At 41.2% G+C, this 20,100-nt stretch overlaps 1 protein-coding gene across 1 annotated transcript; it reads left to right on the forward strand.

Moving 5' to 3' along the window:
* Positions 1 to 264: 264 nt before the first annotated feature.
* LOC144798778 (macrophage mannose receptor 1-like) lies at positions 265 to 15,416 on the forward strand. The gene is made up of 5 exons (XM_078669821.1): positions 265 to 333; positions 2,248 to 2,592; positions 6,737 to 6,946; positions 10,675 to 11,043; positions 14,628 to 15,416. Exons 1-5 carry the CDS (start codon positions 297 to 299, stop codon positions 14,651 to 14,653), a joined length of 987 nt encoding a protein of 328 aa, XP_078525947.1. The 5' UTR covers positions 265 to 296; the 3' UTR covers positions 14,654 to 15,416.
* The last annotated feature ends 4,684 nt before the right edge of the window (positions 15,417 to 20,100 follow it).

Below are 20,100 nucleotides of genomic sequence, written 5' to 3' on the forward strand. Positions count from 1 at the left end.
TTGGGTCATAATATTGTATACCGGTTGAAATATATACTGCTTGCACTTTGAAACCAGAGTTATGTGACAAGTATTTAGTATATATGGCCCTATAGACTGTTCTGTGGTTGATCCTTTCTTGTTGTTGGTGGGGGAAGGGTTGGTATGACTTTGAGGTTACTAAGCTGGTCTTAATAGTGGGACACTTTCTGAGTTACAGGGAGTAGATGCACAGCTCGATGGTTTATCTAACAACCCATCGCTTGCAGGGGATATAACATTTGGCCTCTTTTTTGTTTAGCTCCGAGTGTTTGCAGATGGCGTCCTGGGTTCTGATTCTGTCCTGTTCTATGGGTAAGTAGATATGTTGTGTATTGAACCTCTTAATAAACCTGACCAAAAGACAGAAGGTTCTGTGGTCTGCTAAAATATTGTGTGATATCTGTCATTGATTAGTGGAGAAAGACATCTCAGCCTGAGGTTGGTTTGGAGAGTGGTCTTCTTTTTTTGTCTGCTGAGAGTCAATGGCTGCACTTAGGGGCAGATTTATGTTGGTCATGCGCCACGTTTGCGTCACGCAACTGCGGCGTAAACGTGGCGCATCCCTACGACCCATTTACAACGTGACGCATCTAGGCAGATGCGTCACGTTGTAAAGCCCTGCGCCATATGTGGGCGTTCCGGCGCAGGGTGGGCGTTCCGGGGCAGGTGCGCCTCGCAAAAGTGGCTGAGTGAAATCTATAAGATTTCACTCAGTCACTTTCAGGCCATTGCTGCATCAAAACCCTGCGCCTGCTTGAAGCAGGCGTAAGGCTTGACGCAGCATTGGACAGATAGGGCACCCCCAAGCATTGCTGGAGCTGCGACACCTTTACGGCACAGATGCGTCACGCATCTGTGCCGTTTTTGCCCCATGGTGCGCCGCATTGTAAATGCGGCGCACTATGGGTGGCGGAGCTGCGGCGCAAATTAACTGGCGCATCCCTGGGGATGCGCCAGTTATCATAAATCTGCCCCTTAGTGATTAGTGGTTGGTGGTTGACAAGTTTGTGAACTTTTCCTTTCTATTGACAGCGGTCAAAGCTACACTTCCTTTGGAGCAATAGTTGTCAAACTTGTGTTTTCTTTGTATTGACATCTTTAGTTGATGTTTTACATTTGATGTAGACAATTAGGGCCACCTTTTTTCTACTGAATGACTCCTGTTAGACCTTGAGGTCAGATTTAACATTTTGTGTCATAGTTGCACCACTGTTGTGGGGCATCCATGATGCAGAATGCTAGTGGATATTTACAAAGTTACGCAAGAGGCAATCTGCGCCTCCTTTCATGGCTTTGTAAAAAAAAAGTAAAGCAACGCGGCTTCCTGCGCTGCGTTGCGTTACATTTAATTCAGAGAGGCATTCCATGCGTGGAAGATGGGTGTTCCCATGCATACACCTATGGATTTCACGCAATCCCAGATTTACAAAGATTTGTAAACCTGGGATTGCGTGAAATCACTACGCCTCCCAGAGGAGGGCATACACAGCAATCTGCAGCACACATAGAAAGAGGAAAATGCCTGGAGAGATTGTTTTTGTGCAGGAAGGTACCCCTTCCTGCACAAAAACAATTCTCCTTGTAATGCAGACAGCCTTGGTCCGTGGTGCATTGGGGCCTGCATTGGTGCTAGGCTGATTGAAGTGTGCCAGCGCTTTGAGAGAGCAGAAGTGTGCCATATCTTATTAGATATGGCTTACTTCTTCTCTCTCCCTTTCCCGCAAAGCAGCACAGAAAGCTGCCTTGCTGCCCTGCGTTGCGTGAAAGGTTAGTAAATCTGGCCTGGGGGGGTTTCAGATTGATTGCTAGTTTTACAGGTAGTGGATCCCCTTTTTATTTTGCCAGATAGCTGTCATCATTACTTTTATTTCAATTAACAATTGTTAGACTTTTTTCTCTTCTGATTGGCTGCTGCTGACTACCTTAATATTCAGGCGGATAGCTGCCAATTCTCATTTATTTACTGATTGACAAATGTTGGCTCATTCTTCTCTTATAATTGACAGCTGTCCAGGTCTTCTCTCGTTTAATTGGCAGCTACTGATCTTAATGCTCTTCTCTTTGACTGTTGTTGAACATCCCTTTCCTTCTAATTGACAGCTTTTATTTGTCCTTTCTCTGATCATCAATAGTTGTCAGATCAGATTTATCTTCTGACTGACACCTGCTAAACCTCTTTCTCCACCCTTTCCTCTAACGTGTACTTTATTTATTTCCCAACTTTAGGTCTCTGTCTGACCATCACTGAGACGGGCCATGTTCTTGTTAAAGCAAAGAAAAGTTTTCAACAAGCCAATGATTATTGTAGAAATGCCCTCCATGGAAACCTGATGACCATCCGTAGTGACACTGAACACGCCCTAGCTGTCAGCGTTTCAGAGGGAAACGAGGTCTGGATTGGATTGTACACCATTACGTTTAATGATTGGAAGTGGACAAGTGGAACACGCCTCTCCTACACAAATTGGGCATCAAAGGAAGAGAAAACATTTCTGTCCTGTGGCACCTTGAAGAGTGGCCCGTGGCACAGTAAAAACTGCTGGGACAATTACTACTTTATCTGCTCTACTGGTATGACTATGTGATGGATTCAACCCTCAGCCTTTCCCGCCTAAGTAATCAGAGGATGTATGTCATTATGACGGGGTGATTACACCGCGCTACCATTACAACGCAGTTATCACAACGCAAGTCGTTACAACGACTTGCGTTGGAGGCCGCTGGATTGTGGATTATTTTAATTTTCTATTCCAACTGCAGCCCACGTAACAGTAGGGAAGGTGTTGGAATAGAAAATTAAACGTAGTAACGACTTGCGTTGTGATGGCTGCGTCGTAAAGGCCCCGCGGTGTAAACACCGCGTTGTAAAGGATGTTTCCTGTCATCAGATGAACTTTGTTCTCTCATCTTCTGGCAGCGATGCCAAGAGTCATCACACTGCCCTTTCCACCATTAGCCATCACAAGTAACATAACGTTAATCAGCTTATGGCAAGATGAAGAGCTGAACGCAGACTTACAGACAATAGAGACATCAAAATTAAAAAAACATATCAGAGCCACATTGTGGTAAAAACCAGTCAGAAGCTAAAATAATCAGAATACTATGCAGCAATTATCCAGGAAGTCACAAATATGTTTACGCTTTGTCACAGTAATTCATATCTGGGGGCTTAGAGGTGGAAAGAGGCCTTGGATAGTTGGGGTCTGGAAAGGAGGTGGGGCTGTGAGGCCATCACTCCTTTCCAGACCTTGTAGCTGTTTTTTACGACAAAGCCAAGAAGAAGGAGTGAGGCTTACAGCCTGGCACAGCTTGAGGAGGCACTCTACCCACACCCCAAAACACTATCTAAACTTCTGATACTGCATCCCATGTCCAGGGATTTTGCAAACCCTCGATGTGAGTAGCTCAAAGTCTCCATGCATGAATTAGAAATCAACACTGTGCAGGGATTTCCAGCTTAATTTGGACTCACTGGGAATGATTCACAAAGGTTTTTGTAAGTTTACAGTTTTTTTTCTATTTGCAAGCTACAAGTTAATAGCAAGTTTACGACTGTGGAGAACTCCACACTTAAAAAGATAGGGCTGGCTTATCGAAGTCTCCGCAGTCATAACCTATTATTAACTTGCAGTCTGTGAATATAAAAAAAATAGTTAACTTACACAGACCTGTAAGTTTACCTTGGTGAATCAGGCCCACTGTGTCATATCGGCTCTTCACTGAGAGACAATGGGGATAGAGATTATCATGTGTAACACACAGTAGCACTATGTAACTGAGATGGCAAGCCTCCTAATTTAAAAAAAGAGGTAGAATGAGCGAATAAGTGGAAGATTTACACAGTGGGACCTTAACCATGAAAGAGTTCCTAGTATAGAAGCTACCGGCATAGAAATCAAATCAGGTCAGAGGTGCAGCACATCATAAGTAGGCTGTCCTGTTTTCAGTGTTTAATTTTTGCATATTTCAGTGTGTTTCCTCAGAGTTTTCCAAACCACTTTAAATAGGTGTTTATCGGTGTTTATTCGGCTGCCTAATTCCCGAACTATTATTGGGAAACAAGGGGACCCGAAGGTAATGCACTAGGGATCTTGGGCGTTAACTTTTTACAACAAACAGTGGACCCTAGTTTCGAAAAGGATCAAGGTAAGGATAGGCATACACTAGATAGTAAGTATGTCCTTCGCGGCTGTTTGTGGAGTCCCAGTAGCAGGATCGCTGTCCTCGGGGTTCCAAGCGGAAATGAGCGATTTCCGCTTGGCACCCCGAGGACAGCGGTCCTGCTACCGGGACTCCACAAACAGCCGCGATCGAGACGGTCTGTAGAAATGAGGGATCTTGACATGCAGACCCACCGCTGAAGGGCCCCCCTCCGTATTCACGGGAACCTTGGTCCTGCTGACAGCCAACACCCTGACTGGAATCGCAGTCGTTTGGCTTACTCAGCCTCGTCTGAAAGGCAAATGTTAATTATTTCCAAGACAAACACGATTTATATACTTGTCCTGAAGATGATGCCATGTATCTGAGGTTTTGGCATCGAAACGTCATTGACACAATAGTACCATATGTTACCAAATGTCCTTAAATGCACCGTACAATGGTACCTTAATTACAATCAAGTCTGTTCACTGATTACAAGTATACAGACCGCCATGTTCGCTTTTTGCCTGGATTCTGTTGTTTTGTCTTGTTCACTGTGGGTCACGGGCTGTGCCCACTTGGCATTACTTTGAAATTCTTTGCTTAATCTGTACATCTTTTCAAATAAATTCCTGTCCGGCTGGACAAAGGACATACTTACTATCTAGTGTATGCCTATCCTTACCTTGATCCTTTTCGAAACTGTAATCCCCGAACTAGACGGTTTCCCAGTATTTACAAAACATGTTTTTTTGTAGGTTTATTTTGCACATTTTTGATTTACAGGAGAAGTAATGCAGGGTATTTAGAGTCTTTCCATTGGCAGTGTGTCAAATGGACTGATGTTAGACTGTTTTAAGCATGGAAAGTCTGTGTATCAAACTCTCACTCACGTCTTATTGTCCTCTCTCACATCTCATTACTTCTCACACTCACCCTGTCCGGATTCTGTCTGCATTACAGGACTATTAATGGACTAAAAAGGTAAGAGTGGTAAATTCAAATGTTTAAATAAACAAATTCCTAGACACAGATAGGGGCCATTCACCTACTCCATGCTGAATATTATGGCATTGTAGGGGTGGTCAACCTTGCATAGGCATAGTAACTTGTGAAACCTTTACAATTTTTAATTACATCAGATTATTTTGTAGTTCTGCATCCCAAAGCACCTAAAAGGATGCTTTAAGCATGCTCACCACTGCTGTTCTGACACTGTGTCCAATTACATTAAGGTGTTGCTGCTGTTGTGTGGACATTTGGAGCTGCCAAGTATCCCCAATTGCAAAAGTCTCACTTTACGTTTTAACACACATCACATTGTATTTTGGAACTTGAAATTTTGCTGTTAACATTGTAACTATGGGCTCAAAAACCCCAGCAGTATAGTGCTAGGGTTAGCTGGAGGCATCACAAATAACAATGGTACACCTTGCAGCCATGCATATCATATATATTGTTGGTATGAGGAAAGTCCTGCACCATGTTGTCACCCCTATTCCATGTGCACTGTGATAGCACTCTTTTCACAAGTACCTGCCACTGCACTTTGCATTGAATGTTTAAAGTCTAAGGTGGTTGGTAGTTGGCCTGCCATCAATCCTGACTTATTTGTAAAGGGGACCGATGTATCAAAGAGTTTAACCCACTTAGTGTGATAGTACTTATGGGCAAAGACTCTTATGAGCCAGATAATTCACCAATCAGTGAAAAATTAAGCACTTCCAAAATATAAAATATTACTCTAACATCCCCAGATTCTCTACAGTGTATATAATAATTAGACCAGTCCTAAACATGCTTCTAAACCCGCACCTTTAACCCAAGGACACAAAACAGGAGTAACCAATAAGAAGAAAAAATATTTCAGTGACATCCCTAAACAACAACAAATCTCAAGCAGAATAGCCTCAGACCAGTCTTTCTTGCTGCTACCTTGTATAACAAAGTTACATTTTGTTGGTCCCTTCAGGAAGAACTAAAAATGACGAATTATCTCTTACTTTCCTTTCTTTGAATGGCAGTTTAGTTTGAGGTTTTTAAGGTGTGTATCAGTGTTTATATATTTACACTGATTAGGGTTGTTTCCCTCATACGTTATCAGTTATTATAGGTTTAAAACCAAAATAGGATAGCCTAATCATAATTAAGGCAAGTTGTGAGTTGTTTTCAGAATGCCTGATGAAAGACCGGGTGCAGAGAAAGGCAGGAGAAGGAGCGGCCAATCAGGCCTGTCATACGTATTTGTAGAGTCTGGGGCAAATACTTTTGTAGAGCCATTGAGCAAATATAGTATTTGGCTCTACTATGTGGCATTGATGTGTTAGTATCAGGCCAGGCCTGTGTTTTTCAATGCATTTTATAACAGAACCATAGAACCCCAAAAAGGGAAGACTGTCATACTCCATAAAAGCCACAGTTCACACTACAAATGTTTGATCTCATTCCATAATGAATTTGATTCAAGGTAACCGGTATCATTCTGCTCAGTCTTAAGATTTCCAAAATGTATGTTCTGAATCTCTTATATGAATATCTTATATGGACAAATGTGTTTATTTCTCAACAGATGCAGCAGCACCAGCCGCTACTGCCCAGTCCTCAAGCTCAGATATAGCATCTTCATATTTGGAGGTCAATAACACATCTTCTTACCCAAGCAATGACTCCTTATTTATTGCAGGACCAACCAATGACAGCTTGTCCTCACTCTTCGAAGCGCTAAATGGAATCTCATTTGGAAATCCCTATGGACTTGGAACAAACTCCACAAACACAGGTACATTCCCTAACCTCTTTACTGGAAGTGGTGGTCAGTCAGCTGTGCTTGTTGACTTTGTTTTACCAGCTGCATGGGCCAAATTCTGGACAAAAGCAGTAATAGTCCAATGACATGGGTGGGCAGAGGACATCTGGAAGAAGATGGCAGAAGTTTCTCCCTATTTGAAAACAGGCAACTTTTTTTTGGTCATATTGTGGCACAAAATTGATTTGCAAGTCAACCAGTCAGGGCTGATTTCGAGAACTTACATGTCACTGGTTCCACTGGCTATTCTTCCCCCCATTTGGTGATCTGTTCTTTAAGGTTAGACAAATGTTGAGAACATTCATCATTTGTTCCATATTGAATTCAATGGTCATATACAATTCAGAAACAGAAAGTTACTGGATACGTGGACATTCTGAATGTCTAGCTGGAATTGTGGATTCTCGTTTGTAAATCATTGGGGTATTATTTGAGCAGGATGTGAGGCCTACACAAATAACAGATCCTCAATTGTGTTCTTGCCAGGGGCCGCTACTCCATTAGGGTGGAGGAGCGCTGCCCCACTGCTTTCTCGCAGTGTGAGAAGCAGAAACATAAAATGGTATTTTAAATATCATTTTATGTTACTGCTTCTCACGCTGCAAGAAAGCAGAAGGCAGGAGTATGCCTGGTTGGGGGCAGGCAGGAGGGTATGCCTGGTTGGGGGCGGGTCGTGGAAAAGTGGCTTGCACCACTGTGAGTACCCTGACTGTTTGGTCAGCCCTCAGGGGCCGACCAAAGCAGCTATGCGCACTCTACACTTTCTCTATGAGAATAGAGAAAATGCAGAGTGCGCATGACTGCTTTGATCTAATAGTAACAGACTGTATAATTGTTGATTGATGTGAATCACACCCATCAGATGTCTGTGATATGTCTGTCTCTATGGGAACTCTCCAGATATGACGTATTGGTCAACACGCGTTTCGGTGGATCTACAGTTACACCACCTTCTTCAGGACGAAGGACGATAAAGAAGAATCTCAAATAGGGTGGCTGGGGGATATCTGTTACCAGCAAATACTCCAATCTACTTCACAGAGCTGGGAATTTTTGTTATTAACAATAAAAATCAATTCGGACTAAGATTTGTATATATCCAATAGGACAGATATGAGTTTAGTACTTGGCAGGACCATAAGTCGGGCTTCCTTCAAAGAGAGGTACTATGGCCAATGTGTTTTTACGATATCTACCATGTGTTTTTAGTAACCTAAATTGCTAGTCATCGTGCAGACCAGTCACAAAAAGGGCTCCCGCTTGTCCCACGCTATCGCGATCGGCAGTCCGAAGTGAAGCAGCCACCCACGACATAAGGGCCTTCCTAGACTGCAGCGAAACAACTGCCCTCCTCCTCTTGGACCTATCAGCCGCATTCAACAATGTCTCCAACCACATCCTGATCAACAGACTCCACCAGATTGAAATTCTTCACATGGATCGCCTCATACCTCACCGGAAGAACCGAGAGAATCCGTCTCCCATCATTCACCTCGGAACCCAACGAGACCATCTGTGGGGTCCCACAAGGATTGCCCTTCAACCCCACTGTCTTCAACACGTATGCCGGGTCAGCACCACTAGACTGCACAGACTCTACATCATCTCCTATGCCGACAACACCCAGCTCATCCTCTCACTGCCACAAGACCCTCTGCTACAAGAATTAACTTCCACAGATGTATGACGAAAGTCACCGACTGGATGAAGGACAACTGTCTCAAGCTCAACTTCGACTGGACAAAAATCCTCATCTTTGGGAACAACACTTCACCATGGAATGACCCTTGTTGGCCTGCTGAACTCGGCCCTGCAAGTTCAAGATGCCGACCACCGCATACAAAGCCCTGCATGACAAAGGACCAGCATATATCAACAAACAAATGACCTTTCTACCAACTAACCAGACACCTGCGCTCTGCCTCACTTTTCCTCGCAGACACTCCCAGATCCTCTGATCAAACAGTGGAGGATGCTCCTCCTCTCACCTGGTGGCCAAAGCCTGGAGCTACCTTCCCCTGAACCCGAGCAATGCCGCATCAGTCCAGGAATTCAGAAAAGGTAGCAAGACATGGTTGCTCAAACAAACATAGCACCGCGCAGCAGCTAGAAACATTTAGATCCTCCTGGGTTATTTGCTGTGCTTTATAAATCCTTATTGATTGATTGATTGACTCCAAACCACTTCTGGGGCAGCTCCTCCTCCAACTGGTTTTGGAGCCAAGTTGGCTAGAAGGACAAAGGAAGGGGGCAGGGCTGGAGTCGGGTTCATCTGCATCTGGCAGAGTAACCCTCTTTGAAATGTGACTAGTTCTTGGCCACATCCTCCAGTCCATCCTGTAAGGAGGAGTCCAAAACTTCCCCACACCCAAGACCTTTGTCCTCTGTGTGGGAGCAATCTACATCTCACCACAGGGGTCCATCCATCTTCCAGGTGGCAGTTAAATGCTTACAAGATTTAGTCAGGAAAACTGTAACCTTTTAAAAATACCTGTTGTTGTGTCAGATTCTTCCATTAATCATTTCAGGCTGCAAAACGCATCCATAGAATGAACAATTAGGGATCCCAATAGGTCTGAGGTATACAGCACCAAGCCCTAGCTCCAGGAATATTTAAAATATGGTGAAAGGTCTCCCCAGGTCATGCATCCTAGGATGAAGTAGATATAGGGTAAATTTGTGCAATCAATCTTGGGTGGGCTACTAAACTCCCATCAGCACCCTCAACTCTCCAAAAGTACACGGGTGGTGCCCCTGCCCCTCCTTGGGGCACTAAGAAGAAGCAAACAACACAAACAGAGTAGGCCTCTTTGATGTGTATCTAGTGATTGGGTATAGACCCCAGGTCATCATGCCATGATAAGGCCAGCACCTCTCTTTACACCCAAGCCCTTTGTCCTGTCTCTGGGAGCAATCCACATCTCACCACAGAGGAGACATCCAGCTGCTAGTGACAGATGAATGCTTGCAAGCTTTAGGCAGGAAAATGTTCACTTTTTCACTTTTTCACTTTTTCACATTAGATTGGATTATGACTAACTAAAAAAATTAGTCCTTGAATTATTTCTCTAGATGCTACCAAACCAAATTTAGCATTTATTGAATGTAACAATGTAGCCAAGTGCTCTACTCTGTCCAAATGTCCTACTTTTAAGTACCATGCACCCTACCTTTATGGACAATAAGGCCTATTTAATTGTGATTTATTAATAGTTAAAAGGGGTTATTTGCCAGGTCAAATTAGCAGTTTAAAACTCCACAGGCATGTTACCTGTGTACAGCTAAAAGGCTGTGCTGGAGCGTACTTTCTAATTTGCAGCCCTCACAAGTAACAGATTCTGTGTTCCTTACTCTACATACGCCACAGCAGCGTTATCTTAAAAGGCAGACACTTATGGTAAACTACTATGAAATTACTGTGAGTGAGACTCAGGCAGTGAGATTCGCCCACAGTAAAGGTAAAAAATCCCGGCGATCAAAAGCAAAAAATCCTAGTGTACTAAATAGGCGCAGCCTATTTGCGGCATCACTGAAGTGCAAGTTCCTTGCACTTTCAACCTAAGTCAACTAAGGTGAGATGCTATTGGTTCTTCATTATTTGAAGTAGCCGTAAAATACTTGAAGTGAAAAAAATATTCCTTCTGCGTACCTGCTGTGTGGCTATAATGATCTGATCTGCAATGCTTCTTCTCTCTGTGCAGGACCGTGTACCTCATACACTCTTCATCTGATTCTGGAGAGGATGACATGGAATGAGGCACGTAATCATTGCGTTGCGGAACACACAGACCTGGCCAGCATTCCTGTGGTTGAAGTCCAGTGGGCTTTATCCAAACTGCTCATTTACCCAGATACTGCTTCTGGTGTCTGGATTGGACTCCACAGGAACCGGCTCTACGGATACTGGTACTGGGTCAACCAAGCTGTGTTTGACTTCAGCTTCTGGGGAGAGAAGAAGCCGAGTACACCCCTTTCAGAAAATTGTGGCATGGTATCCAGAGAGCCTGGAAGGAACTTCACATGGCAAGATGAGTGCTGCAGAGTAAAGCTGCCCTTCATCTGTTTTTCAGGTAATCGTGGCATGAGAACAGGGTCACTTTGTCCCCAGGTCTCTGGCTGATAACTAACATCTATGGAGACCACCAGCATTTCCGTAGCAAACACAGAGCTCTGAGCCTCAGTCTGGCTTGAGGGAAAGCACATGAAACCCCATACCTACCACTTTTTAAAAATGTATGATGTTTTAAATACTTCTGTGCATGATATTTTGTGTGTGTATGGATTTCATTAAAAAGAAAATGTGAAGTCAAACATGTAGGCTCGGGGAGACATACAATGGCAGTAAAATTGGTTCTCCATGTAGAGGATTGTACTACTGAATAACAACACCAGGAATTTTGAGTTACAAGAATATCGGGGACAGAATATCGAGGGACAACATATCAAAAAGCAAGTGCATATAGGGAAGTATAGATTTGCTAATCCTACTTCCACATCTAAGGACCTTGAAAATATATGTACCACACAGTTGCATACATGTGGAGTTGGGTATGGAAAATCGGCACCTATGTGTTGATATTTTATTTTCAATATTTGGTCCTTGATATTGTGACCCATAGATATTGTGGTTTTGATATTCAGGAGGCACACCAATGTAGAGACCTTTTAAGGCAATGTGGGCAATCGCACTGGAACCCCAACTTCCAACGGCCCCTATAAAGTGATCCGTCAAAGTGACCTCTTTCTCTCACTTTCTGTTTCTTACCAGCTTGTAGCTCAGCCTCTGTCCCTCTCACTGCCGACAATGACTCAGTCTCTCTGTACCTATCCCTAGCTCATACCCTCTCCCTTTCGGTATGCCACTATTTATTTCTTTGCTTAATCCATCCTACCTCACTCCTCTTTAGTTCTCTCTCAACTTATTGTCAAACCCTCTGTCACCATGCCGCTCTCTTTAACTCTCCCTCGCTTTACTCCTCTACTTCCTCTACTCCTCCTCTACATCCATCTATGTTGTTGTACCTTATCTCCTTACCTCCCTAGTCCCTAATTCCCTACCCTTCTCTCTACCTCACGCCTCTATCTCTCTTTCTGACTGCTTCCATGCTACTTCTTTGTATCACCATCCAACTTTCTTTCCCTGCCTCACTTATTTTAACGTTGCATGCCTCTTTCTTAATATCGTCTCTTTCTCTCTACATATCTTGACATTTCTATGTACCTACCATGCATTCCTATACGTCAACTCACTCTAACTCACCTCACTCTGCCGCACATCTCTCTCATGACCTCTCTTTCTTTCTCACTCTCGCTAGACCATTCCTTGCGCCTAATTTAACATCTCTATCTCTCCACAACCTCCCTCTACCTCACCCTTCTTTCTGCTCTTCACTGCTCTGTTTCCAGCTTACCTCACCCATTTTTACCTCACCCATTTCTTTCCGCCATCTGCTTCACTTCCAAACTCATCTCTCTTTACCGCTCTCTATCTCTTCCTATTGCCCTATACCTTGCCTTTCTGTACCCTTCTCTCACACCTCTTGCTGCCTCAACACCCTCTGCCTCATATCTCTTTCTTTACCTGAGTTGACTCAGTATATCACATCTCATCACCTCAATTCTCATTCTCCACCTCTCTCATTTGCTCTAACATCTCAGTTTACCTCTCTATACATTTGCTATGTCAGTTCTTCATTTTCCCTTCTCTTTCTATTTCTGATCCCGGTACCTCAACTCTCTCACTATCTTACTCATTTCTCACTGCTTCTCTTTCTCTATCTCTAACTATTTTTCATCTATCATTAACTGATATCTCTAATCTGTCCTTATAGCTTCTATATTTCAACTTTAGTTCACCTCGCTGTCTACCTCTCTTTTTATGCATCTCTCCATTCTGAATCTCTGTCTCTATCTTTCTGTCTGCCAATATTTGCTTTCCTACTCTTTCTCAGCTGATTTAAGCTCTTGGTCTACCTCACCTGTCTCCCTACATCACTTCCTTTGTCTCTATAACTAATTTCTCATTCTATCCTTCATCCTTTCTCTCTGCCTCTCTACTTTCATTACTTGCCCTATCCTTCTAAGCTTCACTACTCATTTTTCCCCTCTTCCTACATCATCACCCTCTCGTTAGAGAGGGTTGCATCTCACCAAATTTCTCTGACTGCTTCACCTCTATGTGTCTACCTTTACCTCTTTACCTCTACCTCTAACTTGCCTCTCTTAATACCTTAACTCTCCCTACCTCATCTCTATCTGTACCCCATCACGCATCCCTTTCCCTCTCTCTACATTTCCTTGCCCCTATTACTCACAACCTCTAAAATATTATCTTTCTCTCCACCTCTTTCCTTAGAAAGTCATCAGAGCGGTGCTTTGACTTTTCCATTGAATCAAATATATAAATTGCGAAGAGGTATTTTTTATGATCACGAATATCTGACTATTAAAGCTACAACTTTAGGACCCACATGCATATGTTTTATTTTATGATTATGCACTCTTCTAATAAATATCCTTCACTTCACCCTAAACACGTCTTTTTAAAAAGGTAGGAACAGGCTGGTTCCACTCTGAATTCCACGTAAAATATTATTATTGCAAGATAGAAAGTTTGGATCCATATCCAAAAAGAAATGGATTTGTCAGTGCTTGTTCAAGCTTTCTTTAGGTACTATTTGCTCGTGGATGCAGGCAGGTTTATCTTTTGGCTATTCCTCCAAGCCTCTGTTTCTGAAAGTTAAACATATAATTCAAAGTAGTTCCAGAAGGCATCCCAAAATATGTCTAGCCCAGGGATCCAAAAATTCTAAAGATGGCTCTGTGCCCACCCTGTAAATTTATTTCACTGCCTTCAAAGCTTTAAACACCACAAACTTTAGCGAGCTCCTTGAGTTCCTGGCTCATTTATTTTAACTTACCTGGGCTTGAAGACATCCTGAAGGGATCCAATCAAAGCCCTGTGAATAATACCAGTGTCTGTGTCCAACGCATACTCAAAGAACTGGTTGGGTTACCTCGCAATAGAGAGACTTGCCAATGTCCAGATATCATAACACCCACCTCTTGTTAAATAAATGCAACACAACAATACAATACATTTTAAAAGAGAAGAGCACAAATAAAGACTTAATTACATCACTACATAAAAACGTAAAGTTGTAGAGGATGAGATTAATGGATCAGGCAAATAAGAATGAAAGATGAAGTACAAACTTTGAGAAATGGAAAGACTTTTAGACAAGTTCAGCTTCCAGGAAAACAAATCAATGTTAATATCTTGAAACAATAAGACTGACAGTATTCAGGTATTAACCAGAGAACATCCAGTTCTTTTGTGAGAGGATCAAATGGGCTTCCAGGCAACTATATGTCTAGCTAGTTGTACAACTATTGCAGTGTAAGTATTTGGCCTGACAATACAAATCAGTTCAGATCAAACAAATATATTGAAGAGATATTCAGGTGTTTGGCTTTGAAGTTGGGTAGCTCTATCTTCCATCCCCAGATTCAACATTCAGAGCCTCAATATTGTAGATTGTGTGTGTATGTATGTTTGTGTGTGTGGTGTGTGTACGTGCATGAGTGTGTGTGCTCACTCCATCAGATTCCAACAATAGGAACTTCTTATGTTCCTGTTTTTTTTCTTCTACAGCAAGCCAATATAATGGAGCCAAATAAGATGCTTTAAATGCTACACTGGAGAGAAAGAAAAGGCATTTGAATCAAACAAAAGTGGCACACAAAAGAGAGGAGCAGTAGTACGGTGGTCATACTCCCAAACTCAACCCGTGAGCAGAGCTGTAGTCAATGTGGAACTTTTCCAATTATCAACCAGAAGCATTCTGGGCCAAGTGAACTGGACCAGAATATCAGACTTTCTTTGTTTGTGAATAAATGCTCATGTTTAAAGGAGTGTGTCCTCCAGCAAGGAGGCTCACTGAGTTAAATGGTTCCAGCGAACATTTGATGTGATCTGCAGGTCACGCATTTGATTCCTAGCAGCTTCCATCCCCCAGATGAACCAGAAAAAGAAGTAAGGTTATACAAACACTGGTTATTAACAGCACTTAGAAACTGCAAAACTGTGGTACTAGGCAATGTCTAAAAATGAGTGATTATTGGCATGGATTCATATAGAGATGATAACTAACTATATGCATCAAGTGAAAGCTAAAACAGTTCAGTTTCTGAAGATTACACAGAAAATTCACAAAGGTAAAAATACACATGCAGATTTAGTCACACGTATATTTATAACTACACCTATGTGTAAGTGCACATTTGTTGTGCTATTCACCATTTTTGGGTGTAGTATAGATTTACACCTAAGTGCAGACTTACATGTCTCCACCCCCTGGTGAAGACTCCGACAACATGATTTATCAGTGTAAAGTTACTACTTGTAACTTTTCAGAGATAGGTGGAGATTTCTGCTACTTTGGTATCGATCTCACTGTTGGAAGGTGTAGGGAAATGTTAAAAGTTTTTGTTCATCTTAAAAGAAAATTGTTAAAAATATTTTGATATAAAATACAAAATAATTAAATATATTATTATTTATTTTTAATGTGGAACTAATTACATAAAATGTTACTGGTTAACTCATTAAATTAGATGTGTATTAAATTGCTAATTAATTCAAATCTATGTATTTAATTTGTGAATATATTTTTTAAAGCATAATCAAAAAATTTACCCACAGTAACATTTTTATTTTTATTTATTGTGTTTTAAATTTTGCTAAAAGTTTGTTTTGAATTAATTTAAATTATGTGAATATTTTTAGCAAGAGTTGAATATACTTTTTATTTTAAATTACGTTTATGGCAAAAAATTTAAATAATAATGTAATTGTTTAATAATTATGTGCATTTGTATATTAAACAGAATATATACCTTTTAAATGTTGAAATAATGATAATTATATAACAATAATTTCTATGAGGTCTTATTGCAACTTCCTGTCTCATATTTTTCTATTAGAGTGTGTTGATGTACCTGTGTGTGGCCATGCGTGTTGCTTACCTTACTCGAAGGCTGGCTGGAGTGCACTTACTACTGGTTAACACCTTTAGGGCTGTAGTAATTGAGCAGAGCTTTCTCTTTTATGGTTGGTTGTTTGTAGTAGCATGTCTCTCCCTAAACCCCTCCCATTTTGTGGTAAGTATCCCCCCGTTTCCAGGAACTCCCCCATAGTCCCTTCCACATTTACTGAGGCGTATATCTATGGGGTCTCTGCCACAGAGTGGAAAATCTCCACCTGGAAAAGATAGGTAAGGCTGAAGTCTCCATCCATAGATAGGTGAATAGAATTTTGTAGTACGTGAGTAGTCCTGCTTTAGTACTACTTCACATATTACAAAATGCTGCTTGTGAATAGGCCTCATAGTTCCATGTGTAACAGCAAAGGTTAATGTCCAAGGGCTTACACCATGCTTAATACCTGCACTTCATCAGTTTCCAAGTGCTGCCGTGTTTGGCAAACAATCTGACAAAGAGCAGTAAAATTGAGTAAATTGTTTGCTGGGTGATATTGCATTTAAATCCCTGTGGTCGGGTTCCACAGTTCAAATATTATCTATTGAATCACATTTCTTGTTATGGTCAAGTGATTGCACCATAATATACAACATGTATTTTCCTACCACGCTAAAAGAAAAATTAGGGACTGAGGGTATTTATCAGCCCTATCATCATAAATGTATTACGTTGATAAAATATATTATAAATCAAATATCAGATATCTGTTTTATTTTGATTGGTGTCTTGGTGGTTGATATCTAGCAGAGAGAGGTATAGCCAGATGTGGAGACATGCCTCCTTATAGTCACAACCGCCATATTGTTCCATCTTCTGTCCATAACAGCTGCCTGTCAAAATTAGAGTCCTATTAGAGCCAGATGTAAGAAAGGATATTGTGATTGAAAACTTTGCAGTTCACAAACTCACTGGGTTTGTGACCACAAAATGGCTATTCCTTATGTATAAGCTCATTTTACAAGTCAGAAAAGTTTTCTGGTGGGTTTTGCAATCCATGCTGAATTGCAGTTTGGAAAATGCATAAACGGCACTTTCACTTTCCTTCCAAATTACAATTCAGTATGCAATGTATCAATGTTTTGCGACCGCAATTCAGGTCATACACCATTTAATAGTTACCAACACCTGAAAAGGATGTGGTAACTGATTTGTAAAGCAAAGGGGTCCCTGTGGGAGTTTTGTTGACAGTCTCAGGGAGTAAGCAGTGTCCTTACCACCACTGTCGGCCACCCCTGATGTTTTCCCTAATGAATGTTTTTTTTGTTGTTTTTTTAAAGCAGCACCGGTTCCTTTAGGGAGGTCCTGCTCCTTTTAGAAAGGAATGCATATAAAAGGATAGTGATCTGATGTTTCTTGCAGGCTGCTATCCCTATGTTTGTAGCCAATCACAGGGGATCACAAAATGTGATCTGCTTAATTATTCATCAATAGGCTGGTCATTCGGTGAACTGTGAATGGTGATTTTACTTCCGGGCCTATGAGTACAAAGGTTGCTTTGCCAAATGGGAGTCCATTTGCAAAAATTCAAATCACAAATTAGAGCCATTTTTTGGGAACATACTTATAGTACATCTGGCCCTTAGTGTGCTTATCTACCTCAAAGAATGTCCTGACATTGACAGCTGTGCAGCCAGAACAAACACCTCAGGAATTCTTCTCTTTCATACTTCAATGAAGGATATATTTTTGAAGTTTCATCCTTTATGTCTTTAATTGTCTTGCTTTTGCTTATTTCAAACATTGATAATATGCACATGAATTGAATTTGTTTTTTGTGAGTGTCAAAAATATCTGTGCATTTTATGTACTCTGTTAGTTTTGTGCACTAATAACTTAATTTCATGGATCTGTGTTTGAACTCGTGGGCACAGGCTCAAATTCTAGATGCTCCACTCAGCCTTTCATCTTTCTGACGTCAATTAAATGAAAACCAATGAGTTGTAGAACAATAAACATCTGTTATTCAGTATCAATATTTCCCAGGGAGCAAGTAAGTGCTTCAAAAATAAACTTTTTTGATTTTTGTCATTTTTGAATAATAAATAAACTATTATAGAAAAATAATGTTTCATTTTTTTATGTACCAGAAAGGGTATGTAGGTAAAACAGGTGCTGCTATAAGTTTCGGAACAGGAAGAGGTCGGAAAATGGTATGTGTCAATCCATAGGCTTTACGTATATATATTGTTCCACAAGAGTTATCAACCTGTCTTATAATAGTTGTCAAAAGGGTATAACAGCCAAAGCAAGCACACACTTGGGGCCAGATGTAGGTAGCCCAATACCGGTCGGAAACGGCTTAAAATACCGATGTTCTGCCGTTTCCGACCGGTATTGGGCTATGGAGATGTAGGGGCTCAAAAAACATACAGATTCGGTAATTTTACCGAATCGGTAATTTTACCGAATCAGTAAAATTACAGAATTGGTACATTTTACCGATTCGGTAAATTTATCACTCGGTAAAATTACCGAATCTGTATTTTCAGATGTAGGTAGCACTTTGAACAGTGCTACAGGCCTTTCAGGATTTGGTATTTACCATGTAATACAAATGCATGGTAAATACCGAATCCATGTGTACATGCACATCTATGCATGTACACCTGTGCCATGTGGCACACATACATGCCCTAAGGGCATGTATGTGTGCCACATGGCGCGCAAGCCAGTTACAGGGGTGCAACAGGGTGTCAAAGTGACACCCTGTCCCCCTTGGCAATTCGGTATTTTTACCGAATCGGTATTTGCTATTGAATCCTATCGGCTTCAAGGCCCATAGGAATCAATGGCAAATACTGATTCTGTAATTACAGAATCGGTAAATACCGAATCTTACCGAATCTGTAAAAATTACCGATTTTTTATCTACATCTAATTTACCGATTCATAAATACCGAATCGGTAAAATTCGGTATTTATGAATTGGTAAATTAGATTTACCTACATCTGGCCCTTGATTGTTTTATATTGATATGTATTTAACCATAAGTGCAATCCCCACTGTACTGTTGAAAAATAACAGACCCTGATATATATTACAATTTACAGTGCTATAAATGGCTATGGAGTAGGAATTGTACACCAGAGAAATAGAAGAGAAAAGGAGTAATTGCGTTTTTTTGGCTTGCAAATTAACAGGATTGTCTTAGAATGCTGGAGATTGCTTTTAACTCCCTAAATGTTTTTGTCTGTTTTTATGTTACGGAAAAGGCCTGGTCGAGCAAGTACATTACTTAGCTTAAAATACAATGTAGTTTTAAGGATTTTTGGGGCCATGGAAGACATATTTTGGGGGCCCTTGTTCAGAACAGCTTTGAATTTTATTACCCACGTTATACTAATTCAATCCTCATGATGTCAACCAAACTTTCAAAAACACAACAACAAGTGAAATATGCATTGGAAGGGGCCCCAAAAATCCTTTCGATGATCTTGGTCCAAGAGGTAGGAGTTACAGGAAGATAAGACAGGTTGATATACAGAGATAGAGAGGCGAGACAGAGAGAAAGTTCACTTTCTTGCAGGCCTCTTGGAAGTTGGGGTATTTGGGCAAATGCCTATTTTGTATGCCTTAATACATCTCTGTTTAAATACTGTTAGAATTTCCTTTAAATGTAGAGATTTCTGTATGGAATCTTCATAAGACTTTCCAAAAGAACATGCATTTATCTCCGCTCCTTCATGGAAATTTCCAGGGCGATCCATGAAGCTGGCCAAGAAAAAGAGTGGTCCCAAAATGTTGTTTTCCGGTGTTATTTTCATGGGAAACCTCTGTTGCAACTACAGCAAAAAGCAACTGAATGGAATCGCTCTCTATCAGGCAAAAATTTAGGGGCATATTAGCAAGAACCTCGTTAAAATTCGGCAGGAAACTGCTGCTAAAACGGCGATAATGGGCTTGCTAATATGCGTTATAGAATTCCAATAGAAGCCCAGGTTAGATGTGCAGGACATCCAACCTGGGCTTCTATTGGAATTCAATAACGCATATTAGCAAGTCCATTATCGCCGTTTTAGCGGCAGTTTCATGCCGCTAAAACGGCGATAATTTTAACGAGGTTCTTGCTAATATGCCCCTTAGA

This window comes from Lissotriton helveticus, chromosome 12 (assembly GCF_964261635.1).
Source record: "Lissotriton helveticus chromosome 12, aLisHel1.1, whole genome shotgun sequence".
In the NCBI taxonomy this organism is placed as follows: domain Eukaryota; kingdom Metazoa; phylum Chordata; class Amphibia; order Caudata; family Salamandridae; genus Lissotriton; species Lissotriton helveticus.

Coding starts and splice junctions, on each gene's coding strand:
- LOC144798778 (XM_078669821.1), top strand. CDS start 297: ATGGCGTCCTGGGTTCTGATTCTGTCCTGTTCTATGG. Junction 334..2,247: donor GATTCTGTCCTGTTCTATGG/GTAAGTAGATAT, acceptor TCCCAACTTTAG/GTCTCTGTCTGACCATCACT. Junction 11,044..14,627: donor GCCCTTCATCTGTTTTTCAG/GTAATCGTGGCA, acceptor TTTCTTCTACAG/CAAGCCAATATAATGGAGCC.